General features: G+C 41.2%; 1 protein-coding gene across 1 annotated transcript; it reads right to left on the bottom strand.

Moving 5' to 3' along the window:
- Nucleotides 1-768: 768 nt before the first annotated feature.
- On the bottom strand, nucleotides 769-8346 carry LOC120106662. The gene is made up of 2 exons (XM_039119687.1): nucleotides 8323-8346; nucleotides 769-1671 (listed from the first exon to the last, which is right to left on the bottom strand). The coding sequence occupies exons 1-2, from the start codon at nucleotides 8344-8346 to the stop codon at nucleotides 769-771; spliced, it is 927 nt and encodes a 308-aa protein (XP_038975615.1).
- Between the last annotated feature and the right edge of the window lie 4453 nt (nucleotides 8347-12799).

The raw sequence follows: 12799 nt of genomic DNA, 5'->3' as shown, positions 1-12799 counted from the left end.
AAATATTATGATTCAGACTATCAAGTCTTGCATATTCTTTAGGGTTATACCCTATGGGTATGTGGCCATGCCACATGTCAGGCCTGAATGGTGGGTTGGGGTGCGACAGAAATTGCTAACAGAGCATTGGTTTTAGATACCTAGGATTTAAATTAGGTAGTTGTGAGTGGGGTAGAATATAATGTATGTTAGGACATCTTAGACTTTCCTTTTCTGAGAAGCATGGAATTTTCTATATCAAGGATTGCTTAGTAAGCATGACTTATTTATGAGCTTCCTATCATACCACCCTAACTTATCAAGATCTATTGGGATTTATTATCTTGATTTAGAAGTACAAACACTACAAAAGAAAGGATATCTCCCGACGGTTTTTTTTGTCTCTACCGACGCTTTTAAGCGTCGGCGAATTTCCAGCCCACGCACCCCGAAGCGTGGGTCAGACGTCGGGCAGGTGGGCGTGGGTCCGATTTTTGCCAACGCTAAGAGAAAGCGTCGGTAAAAACAGGAATTTCCCGACGCTAATAAACGCGTCGGCAAAAACAACATTCGCCGACGCTTTAAAGTGTCAGGAAAGCCCAAACCAGTTTTGGATTTTCCCCGACGCTTTAAAGCGTCGTTATAAATATTTTTTTTTAAAAAAAATATTTTAAAAAATAATTTGAATCAGAGCCTCGATTCCTCCCCAATTTCCTCTCCGCCTCCTTCATCGCATCCCTCAGATCCCACAGATGCCCTCTCGTTGCCATTGAAGCGAGACGGCGTGGCTTACTTGGAAGAGACGGGGTGAAGGGTATGGGCGATGCCGTTAATGGCACCATAGCTGCGGGAAGTGAAGCCCAGGCAGCCGAGCAGGCCCTGGCGGTAAGGCAAGAAAGAGATCGAGTGCCAGAACTTCTCTTTGGTGTTTCCTCTCTCTCTTCCCTCGCTCTTGCTTCTATAGAGGAGATCTTTGAGGAAGACCCACTTCTTGGAGGTTCTTCCAGAGGAGGAGGAGGAGGAGGAGGAGGAGGAGGACGTGGAGGAGGACCGGGAGGACGAAGCCGAGACGGATAGAGTGGCCGCCTCCGCCTCGATCTGCTTCGGATCTGGAACCGGCTCTACATCTTTCGCTCTATCTTCTCGTTCTTCGACCTCCATTTGCCAATGGAGTGGCGCGTTCCGAAGCGGGGAATGGGATCTGGCCCTCCGGCGAATCGATCGGCTCCGGAGCTTCAGATCCCACCCCCTCGCGGCCATTTCCGGCGGGTGACGCTCGGATTCATCGTCGTCTTCTTCTTCTTCGTTGAGATCGAGGAGGGGGGCGAGGACCTGGGGCCGCTGGAGGTGGGAGCAGAGCTTCATGGGGCGGATCTGGCCGTTAAGGAAGAGCTCATCGGCGGAGGTCATGGATCCGGTGGCGAAGGCGGCGGCAGAGGGAAATCGGGCGGAGAATTCGAACTCGAAGGAGCCGGCGACGGAGGCGTCGGGGGAGTCGGAAGGGAAGCGGCCTCCGCCGCTGCCGGCGGAGGAGAGGATGAAGTGCATGGGGCTGGTGGGGGCGCTAAAGAAGTAACCACCGGCGACGCCGCTGCGGCCGGGGCTGGAGGGGGCGCTGACGTAGGGAGTGGAGCAGGAGCTGTCGACATCGTCCGAGGGGAAGCGCAGGGGGGAGAGGGGAGGGTCGAGGTGGTGTTCGCCATGGTTGGGTTCTGCGAGCTCGGAGCTCGGAGGGTCGCCATTGCGAAGGTTTTGGAGCTCCATTCTCTCTCTCTCTCTCTTTCTCTCTGTGGACTATAGCTTCTCAGAGAAGATATTATAGACGGAAAGGACGAAGGGGGAGGTGGGGCTCGTTGGACACGCAATAAATTTTGGGTCGTTGGCTTCCGACGATGCTTTTTAGCGTCGTCTTAGGCCTGCGATTACACCAACACGTATTAGCGTCGTTTTTTGCCGACGCTTTTTACAAGCGTCGCCATATTTAGACGTTAGACCGAAAATTGCCGACGCTTGTAAAAGCGTCGGCAAAAAAGCATCGGTAAAACCGACTTTCCCTGTAGTGAAATAATCCGGTGTAAATCATGACCTTATTCTTGTGATTCTATTGTAAGTATATGCATGATTTTAGGGTTAATTCACCTCATCTTCTGCTTCATTTAAATTCAGCTCTTAATGGAAATTAGCAAAATGGTATAGTTCTGATTCCTTTCTACAACCATAATCTTAAGGTCTAGCAAATAAAGTTTGGGGAAGGGGGAGCTGCTACTTGATTCATACTTGTTTATTGATTATGATTCCATCACTACCAGAAAACACGCGTATAGTGACGGGTATTCTCGTCACTATACCATGTTTCCGATTTCTAATACGGAATTTGTGACCGGAGCTTCCGTCACCGAATTGGTTACAAAAACACGCGTCACTAAATTCTCAGTGACAGCGGCGATTTCTGTCGTTATACTCCGTGATAGAACCGCCGTCACTAAGCCGTTACAAATCCAAGAATTAAATATTTAAGAAATTACGTATTTTTCGTCACTAACCAATCACTGAGTTAGTGATAAAGGTAACTTAGTCATTGATTTTGTCACAGAATTCGGTCACAAGTTTGGTCGCTGATCTGTCACAACCTTCCGTGACAGATTTAGTCATCACAGACATGGTCACAACTTTTGTTACTAAATTTGTCATTAATTCTGTCACTGACCTAGTGACAAGGTTACCATTACTACTTTATCACAACTCACTGAGCAAAATTAATTTTTAGTAACCAAAATTCTATCACTAAGTTTATGGCTGCTCGTCACAATACTTGGTAAACAACTCAGAAACCAAATTTGGTCACTGATTATATTCCAATAACCTGATACATTTGATACATTGATTGGCTCATAATAATAATAATAATAATAATAATATCATTAACAGCAAAGGCATTCAACATTACGCAATAGTCATTTAACATGTTATTTAAAAATAGGCATCAACATGTCCTAAATCTATCAAAATCAAAGTCCAAAAGTATATCATAGAGATCAACAGAGATTACATTCCTTTGTCTAGAACCAATTTTTGGCTACTCCACAAAGATCTATCATTCAATACCTTTGAGCATACTCCGCACATTTGTGAATCAGAATAAAAGGAAGTTGATGAAAGCTGAGTGCTTGAATTTGCAAGTTTGCTGGTGCAGTAACTTGAGTGTTCGCTTCCAAATGACTATGTCTCTCCTTGGGAAGAGGACATCAATTCAGAGATATCAACTGAAGGCCAAACATCAAAAGACCCAACCTGGGAATCGGGGATCCATCATTAGATAAGTCATTGCTTGGAAGAACAAGAGACTGCCTTCCTTCAAGAGAGCTGTCCTCATTTAAAGATTTGACAGGTGGAACTCTGTTATCAGAGCGTAGTCTTGATATCATACTTGATGTTTGGCTTGTCTTCAAAGATGATGGGCCTGCTTTAGAAGCCGATGTAGATGGAGAAATCGATGGCTCAATACATGGTGCAATTACTTGTGATCTACTGAAGTCTCTTTCCTATGCTAGGTTAAAAGAATGCAATGTTAAAATCAAAACAAACTTAATTGAGCATCAATCATAAAAATTAACAGCAAAGAAGGAATAGGAATATCTAATAAATTTTAAATTAAGGATTTTTAGGGTAATCCCCTCTAGACTAAGTTTATTTTAAATTTTAAGGTTTTTAGGGATGAGTATGGGTGGAAGAACATCTAGCAAGTGCCTAGATTAGGCAAGTCCTAAATGCAATCATGTATTTGCTGCCTTTTTTTGGCAACTTGGATTGGTTTGTGACTGAGAATGCTGTTTGTAGGGCAAAATGTTCCAAGGTAGTTGCCGGGGGTGTCCTAGAAGGCTGACATGGCTTGATGACTCCACTACTTGGGAGCTCATAGACCAGCAAATATGTGCCTCCTCATCACTAGATGGTGATACTAACCAGTTAAGGAACAGCAATAGCCCCTTTTCTTGAGGTGCTCAAAAAGATAGAGAGCACAGAGGGTTTGACATCAATCTCGGAGAGCAAATCTGCCCTTCTCAATTAATGCAGACCCTCATTAGAGCAATTCAAAAACAAGTGGCTGCTAGGGCAGATATCGTGAGGTTGATGTAGTTGCAGTATCAATTGCTACAGCAGGAGTTATTGCTCCAGCAGCAGTTATAGTAGGTAATCACCTTCGAACTATCCACATATAAGGAGGTGGATAACAAGGCCCTATTAATTGGTATCAGAAATGAAGGATTTTTAATGTGATCTTAGGGGTCAATCGTTTGGCAACATATATACAATAGTAATGTAGTTTTGAAAAAAGGTGAAATTCTAGATTACTAGATGTTTCAGATTTTAGAAGTCATGTTAAGCAAATATCTTTAGGTTGAGGTGATGCAAGGGGTAGTCAGTTTCCTCTAATGTAGTTTTGCATAAATTAATTGCTACCAAGATAGCATTTAGAAAGCTCCTTTCAAGGCCTTGTTGTAGGGTGTGCCAAAAATCAGCCAAATTGCAAACCCAAACCGAAATGGTCTATTCGGCTTGGTTTACATCTATTTTTTTAAAATTCAGTTTGGTTTCAATTTAAGAAAGTCTTGAACATAAAAAATTGGTTTTGCTTTTGGTTTGAGATTTCAGAAAACTAATTCGAACCAACCCGACCCAACCCAACTTGACCCAACCCATATGTGTCCATATATATAAATTTTAAATTTTTATTTTTTATTACATTTTTTTATATATAAAATTTAATTTTATATTTAGATTTAGCCCAGCCCATTTAGTCCAGTCCATTAATATCAACCCAATATAAAATGGATTTTTTATGCTTAGACTTAGCCCAACCCAATGAATATCAATCTAATAAATCAAACGAAACCGACCAAATTACTCAGATCAGTTTCAAGTGGTTTTCATAGATGGTTTGTTCGGTTTTAGTTTTTGGTTTCAGAAGACCAGTTAAATTGGTTCACTTTTGGGTTTAGCTCCAAACCAACTTGATTCTATCTGTGCACACCCCTACACTGTAGGGTGGAAAGGTATAGATCTACCATCTTTAGGATGATGTTGGTGGAATGTAGATAGTGGGCCTTGAAAAGGTTATGCTAATAAGAGAGTGGCTATTGACAACTCAAAACAGGCCAAAAAGTTATGCATAAAGTAGAAGAAAGGAGCTCGCAAGCTTAGATTTAGATAGGTAGTTCCCTTGAGATTTTTCGTATGGTAGGGGAAGTTGCATATCATTTGGCACTACCCCCTGCCCTTTTTAGTGTATATAATGTATTCAACATATTGATACTAAGAAAGTATGTGCTGGATCCCAGCCAGGTGGTGGAGTTCGAGCTAATACAGCTTCATAGGGTATCTGAAACTATGAAGACTACCCATTCAAAATGTTGGATAGAAAAGTGCAAGTCTTAAGATGTTACACCATCTCCAATGTCATGATACAATGGAGCAATTATCTTGACAGGGGAGGGGCTACTTGGGACCTCGATGATGAGATGAGGGTAAAATACCTTCAACTCTTTAAACGCCTAGGAATGTAAATTTCGAGGATAAAATTCTGTTGAGGAGAGGGGAGAATGTGAGGATGGCCTAGTTTGCTAGTAGAGGAGGGGGGTGGTGGGAGGGGGAGGGGGAGGCACCGCATTGCAGTTGAGCAGAGGTTTGCTAGCTTATGACTATAGCTGTAGCTCCTTAGAATATGCTGAGGATCCACTGCAGGGCACCAATGTGACCGAACAAAGGGTGAGGCCATCGCTTCCCCTCGATTTATTCTCCTCCTCCCTTCCTTGTTCGGACCACTAAAAAGCTGAGCCTTGCCCATCTCATTGTCATGACCCTTGCCTCCCATCATAGGCTATAGTAAGGCATGAGTGATATGAGAACTTGCTTGCCATGAGATGGACTGTGGTTGGTTAAGTTCCATGGCAAAATACAATATTAAGATAATTATGATATAATAATGAGTTGGTGAAGAGGGGAGCATCTAGACTCGTTGCAATTAGTGTTGCCAGTCACAAGCTGGAGTGTGGCCCTTTGGTTGCCAACCATTGGCTGAAGTGTGGCATGAGTGATATGTAGTTTTGCCGGTCAGAGCTGAATATAGTCATGGCTAGTCTAGATTTTAGAAAATAAGATGTCGGATCCAACTTGTGTAAATCAAATAATACTAAATAATCTATTTGATATTACTTTTGGACGGAATGTTACTTTGGTTATATGATTTATGAAATAGAACTATTATACTGATCTCATGTGATATGAATATGGTAGTGTTATTTAATTTATATGTGAATAATTTCTGGACCTTGTAATATATATTATATTATCAAATTGTTGGCATATGAAATCTATAATAGCTATACTTTGTTGTTATTTTGGCATTTATATATTGGCTAAATAAAAAAATTGTTATCTTATTTCCACGTGTGTGTAGGTATGGGTTTCTTATTGAGCTATCAGCTCATATTATTTTCTATCTCTTTTTCTCACTCAAAGGATGCTTAGCTTTGTTATATTTTGTATGAGATACAAGAAGTGTCAAAACCTTCTATTTTGCATAGCTTTAACTCTTAATAACTTATATCTACATTTTATTTATGTAAATTTGTTATCTCGTATTTCAAATATTGTGGTTCAAATTATCAGGCCTTGCATATTCTTTAGGATTATGCCTTAATGGGTGTACCATCGTGTCATGTGTCGGCCCAAATGGCGGTTTGCGGTGGGACATGTAGTGTGCTCATGGTGTGAAGAATAGGGTCTTAGGATGGAGACTATCACTTCCCATGGCCGAAGCTCCTGATTTGGAGTGTTGGAACCTTATAGGCTGGAAAACATTTTGATGGATGGACAAAATGGTGAGACCCAAAAGTCATTTGTGTAAACTCCTATGTCTATCGATGCTGGCACAAGTTACTCCAAGAAAGAGGCCTCGATGCATCAGGCTTAGAGTGGAGATCTAGATCCTCAGTCCTCCAACCAATAGCCTCTATTTGGCTCTTGGTTGGTGGGCATTAGAACTAGATTGTTGAGGCCCCTTTAATTAGGGGAAAGGAAAAGAGTTGTAGACCTTGACCTTGCTCAGGGCACGAGCTTTCCCCCATCCCATACATCCTCCCTAGAGTTCCCCTTGGACTTTGAAGGCTAGCAAAATCGCCCAAGTTTGCTAGGCAGTGGATGCTGGATTGTCAATTGTCCAATGTTGGTGCATGGTCTAGTAGTGGTGAAAGGGCGGGTGTATTGAGCGGATTGGATTTAGGTCAAGCTTAGGCTTGCTACTGGGGTTAGACCACGGAAGGAATTGAGAGAGCCCACAACATTTGTGGGCCTTTGCCATGTGGACATCCATATGGAGCAAGCCCAATTCCCCAGTCCCCAACCCTAGCTTGTTTAGGCTAAATGAAACAGATCTCCTTGTCCACAAAGTTGAGGCACGCTCCTCCCAAATCCTAGGTACATGATCGGACCCAAGTAGTTAAGAACATCATGCCTGACCTATCTTCTTTTGAGTCCTCTTTTGGAAAAACCTCAGCCACTTAGCCTAATGTGACTCTAAGGAAGAGGCTCTGCCCCTCTGAGGAAGGGCTCCGAGAGTCACATCATGGTACGAAGTTCACATTATATGCACTACATCACCGAGATCCATATCTAATATTTGTAACCATAGAAGGATCTTATATCAATAAATGACATGAAGACTGCTATGACTCGATGTTGGTGGTTTTGTTGGACCAAATTTTGATTTAAAATGTTGTTCAATCACGACTATATGTGGCGATATGAAGTGAACTTAGTCCGAGAGTCATTTTCAAGATATATATGTTAGCCCAACCCTTAGGCTTGTGGGCCGGCCCGAAGAGGCTAGGCCGAAGCTCGAGCATGCCTTATTGCACACGAAGGAGGAGAAGACTCTCGATCGTAGTCTTCTTCCTCCTCCGATATGGCCGGACTCTGGGAGTCCTGAGGTAATCCCATGATTCAATCTATTCAAGACTCCTTCCTCCCCCTTTGATTTTCATCGACGAAAACCTGAGATATCGCCGCCGATTCCCAAGCTCTTCTTCAAGATTTTCTCCTTCGATTCATCAGCGGCTGCCAAAACCTTGCTAGACCGAGGTGAGAGCTCTTTGCCTTCTTCTCTTTCTTTTCTTGGTTTTAGAGTTGTTACCATATTGATTTGCACTAGCAAGTCACCAAAATTTGATCCGAAATAGGGGTGCACTGTTTTGGCATCCTTCTTCCGCATTCACCACCATCGGCCGCTAGTTCGGGCTAGACTTCGCCACTTTCTGGGATTATCGAGGTTGCATGGCCGTCGATCAGGAAAGAATCAACCATATCCATGCCGAGTTGATCACCCCTTGCTCTTCTTATCTTCTTCTTTCCTTCTTCGCGTCGGCTGACCATCGTCGCCGACGGTGCCACGACTGAAGGGCTACCTGTGGCCGTCGTTGCATAGGGTTGGGTTGACTTGGTGACCTGACATGCTCTAATTCAAGATGAGGGGGGAATCGACTCTCCCCTATTTTGAGAAGGAAGAAGAGAGTCTTCTCTCTTCTTCCTATCTCCTCTCTTCTCCCTCTCCTCTCTCTTTTTTTATTTCTCTCTCTTCACATGATTCTATGGACCCAGCAGGAGGGTCCCAATGTTCTCATTGTAGATTCGGGTTGATCGTTGTAGAGAGCTCTAGACCAATATCACTGCGACCATTCGTCGCGCTAGCCTTACCCCGACTATTGCCGAGCACCGTTGGACTCTATTATCATGAATTCATATTGTGTTACTTGAACCATGGTCTGAATTTTATTTTATGATTTGACTGGTTGGACTGGCTAGAGAGGATCGACCCAGATCGTCGATCGCTGCTACCTAATCGATCCTGTTCGTTCTGCACCCAATTGTCGTTAGCCACCATTGGACCTATAATTGATGAACCCTGATCCATTCTTTTGATTTGATATATGATTCTTGATCAGATGAATTGGATTATGTTGTGCTGATCGATTTGAATAATTGGGCATTATTATTCAGTTAGCCTCATATATCTTTCTATATGAATCTATTTTCTTGGTCAACCCTAGTTTTGTGTGGGATTACAGTCATCCGGATAGGAAGAAGCCCAACGAGATCTTAAATTAGTTTCTATCTCGTTTTATTTCTTTCTCTTGGTATTTTCTCTCTCTAGCTTGATTTGAGAAAATTTTGGTTAAAGGGACTCAAAGGGTAGTCCTAGATTACTATGTGATGGTGGACCCTTTAGTGGATTAGTAGAGGGGTCTGGGTTGTCGAATACTTCGAATAATTTTTAAAGTTGATTTTGTTCTATAGAAAAACAATCTTTTAGGAAAGAGGAGATTGAGCAGGGTTCTGTGCAACTCATTTTATAGATTGCGGTAGTCTATCTAGGTTGCCATCAAAAAGATAAGAATTCTTGTACACCGATCTGCATGATATAGATATTTTTGTACCTATATATATGACATGCTAATGATCTAGATAAGTAAGAAGCAAGAATTGTTTTATGATGGTTTTGGTATTAAATCATATTTGATCATGTTTGCTTGTGATTGATAGTATGATGGGTGCATATATGAGCATAATTTATACTTGCATGATCAAACTAATGGATGTGGTGCTTTGGACTAACCATGTTATATTGATTGCCCCATCATGGGTAGAAAATATGACCATGGTTAGTCTAAAGTAGAAAGTAAAGTTAAAAAGAAATTGATGGGTGGATGTGACTTGATTAAATGAGCAAAGACTTAGGACTCGGCTCGTTATTATTGATTGCCATGTCACAGGCTGAAAATGTGATACTACTGTTTATCCCATCACATGCTAGAAATGTGAAACTACTGCTTGCCCCATCATAGGCTAGAAATGTGAAACTACTATTTGCCTGTCACAACCTAGAAATGTGAAACTACTGGTTGCTCTATCACAGACTAAAAATGTGCTACTATTATTTGCCCCGTTACAGACTAAAAATGTGATAATATTGGTTGCCCCATCATAGGCTGAAAATATAATACTGTTGGTTGCTCCGTCACAGATTAAAAACATGAGCAAAATTTGGCCCAAAGTCGAAAAGATAATTGATTCGGTTTAAGTTAAAAAAGAATGGAACAAAAAGCATTGTAAACATCAATAAAGATTTATGAGATATTATATCATATATCACTCTTGAGTGGCTGGATTTTTATTGATATTTGATGTACATATTGATATTGATTATTCGAGCATTATTGATAGCTGATATATGATTTCATGATGTGTGCAACGATATCTTGCAGTTTTCAAATTTATATTATTATTATGTTGGTGTGGATGTGTGGAAATTCTTACTGGGTTATAAGCTTGCAACCCCTTCCTCTCTTTTTTTTCAGAGTTGCAGGTTGCATAGTACATGGCTATGGTTGAGATCACTAGTGGAGGGGATGATTAGATAGAGCAACATTGATACTAGTTGGATGATTGAATTTGTAATTGAAACAACTTTTCTATGTGGTATAAATTAAGATCATTATTGTTTAATGATATTAAAGTTGTAATATATTTTTAGGCCTTGCATATTCTCTAGAGCTCTACCTTAGGAAGTGTGTGGCCATGTCACGTGCCGGACCCGGATGCTGGGTTCGAGGCACGACAATATATGTGTATATAATAAATATGTATATTTTTAAAAGTTAAAGTCCTAACAATATCACCCAAGTGGAAGAATGTTGAAATTTCTCATAAGATGGGATTTCATTGATTATGGACTGATTTTATTTTAATTTATTACGTAATATGGGCTAAATTTATCGTCTAAATTAGTATTTTATGAGACTTTTATTAATTTGTGATCATATGGTTATTTTGAGCACTATTGTCTTAGTCATATGGTGTGGTGAGTGTTAGTATAGGTCTGATTTGGTTAATGAGCTTTATAGTGGGTAGACCCATTAGCATTACTAATTGGATATCTTTGTTGAAAAAATGTCTCTTGTAATTCCTTACATAAGGACTTAGAAAATACCGAATCCCCACTTACACAAGCAAATTGTTGATAAAGCTCCAAAATAGCATTTTCTTTTGACCCAATCTTTTTTTTCTCCTATAAATCCCACTACATTTTATATTATTTAGCTTTCCAAGGTATATCCCAACTACAGCTCTGATGATTACCTCAAGTCAAGAAAGGCTTCGCTTACAGCGCCTTGGGTGTACGAGCACTGTGGAATCCAAACTACGATAGACTCTCTTGCCCCTATGCCATCAAGGGAATCCACACCAATCTCAACGCAAACTCTTGCATACGTCAGTCTCGACCTCGACACCATGAGCTTGTCTATTTAGAATGGTTTGCTGACGGAACTTGCCATTATTTCGATGATCGTCGGAGTCCACCAGTTGAGGACGGGGGGCGACCATGAATGGCACTTCTCGACCGTGTCTCCGAGGGACAATTGAATGAGTGACTCATGAATTTGGCCGGGTCGGACGAGCCAATAACTCGAACGCGTTCGGTCAGTTTTTTGAGCAAGAATCACAGCGTTACCTTACCTTCACCATGATACGAACTCCAAGTTCTTATGGCAGAGCATGAGGAAATAAAGAATTTTCTATTGAAAAATCCTACGTTAGAACTAGACTTTCAGCAATCCCAGAATGCGGGCGGCAGTGGATGTCCTCAATCCCTTTGATGAAAATCCTTGAGATCAAGTTAAGGTTGCTCTAGAGCTACACAGAGGCTGCTTACTAGACATCATGGCTGAGTTCGAGTACCCGTATACACCATAGGCACATTCTACTTCAACCACTTTTTTACGCATTCCTCACACCTCTGAAGAGGAGCTATTAAAGCTCTTAAGCCAAGGAGCGGAGTTTCAACTCGAAAGCCAGCCCAAAGCAGAGTGAACTATCTAAAGAGCCCAGGACAGGAGCTATTACGACTCAAATGGGAGGTAGAATTTCTATATAGACAGCGATAGACCCTTACCTAGGTCAGACCTATCAAAAAGCAACTCTCCTTGAGTCATCCGGGGAACTATTCCTGCATTTGTTGACTCTTGAGCTTCACACAAACATCTTTGGTTGTCGATCCTCCGACTAAGCCACAGGTTCATAGGTCTTCTCGCATTTTCACTCAGCCTATTCGTTTCATTAAATCTCACTTGTTCACTCCTCGTTAGATTTCCATTCCACTCCTATATATATCTATCTATAGAGAAATCTTAGGAAATCAAGGTCTCTACTTGGATCGGATTACTTGATCTTTCTTGTGTTTGTTGGAGACTATTGGGTGTGTTAAACTTCAAGTCAAAGTTTGAATTTATGCGCTAATTTTGGATTTTGTGCTACTATTGCTGAATTGAATAGAGAAATTGATTTTGGAAAACTTCTTATGAGTTTGACATAGAAGTGACAAATTTTTTGGTAGGTTTGTTGGTAGATGCTAGGGATGTTGGTAAAGACAAAATCGGAGGAGAAAAGAGAGTTGACACAAATCATATGGCCATTAACTTGGAGTCCTCTAATTTGTTAGTGTTTGGAGTTAAACTTTCTAAGAGGAAAGTTGATCTAGAATTGCCAAGTTAGTTAGGGTTATTCAAATGGGTCTAGAGTTATTGAGCCTTGGAACGATGGTGAAGCTTATACAATGGCTTCAACATGGGAAGTGGCTTAAGGTTTAATCTTGATATGGTATGCTCAAGGCAAATTGAGGATAAAAAGATTCTAAGCTTATGCTCTAGTTCTACTTGAAGATTTTAAATTTTGGATCTTCTTAGTTGAAATGCAAAATGGTAATTTG

Source organism: Phoenix dactylifera, unplaced genomic scaffold, assembly GCF_009389715.1.
Source record: "Phoenix dactylifera cultivar Barhee BC4 unplaced genomic scaffold, palm_55x_up_171113_PBpolish2nd_filt_p 000598F, whole genome shotgun sequence".
Classification (NCBI taxonomy): Eukaryota; Viridiplantae; Streptophyta; class Magnoliopsida; order Arecales; family Arecaceae; genus Phoenix; species Phoenix dactylifera.
This window is presented reverse-complemented; position numbering and strand designations above follow the sequence as displayed.

Coding starts and splice junctions, on each gene's coding strand:
- LOC120106662 (XM_039119687.1), bottom strand. CDS start 8,346: ATGGATATGGTTGATTCTTTCCTG. Junction 1,672..8,322: donor ATATGGTTGATTCTTTCCTG/ATCGACGGCCAT, acceptor CATGGCGAACAC/CACCTCGACCCTCCCCTCTC.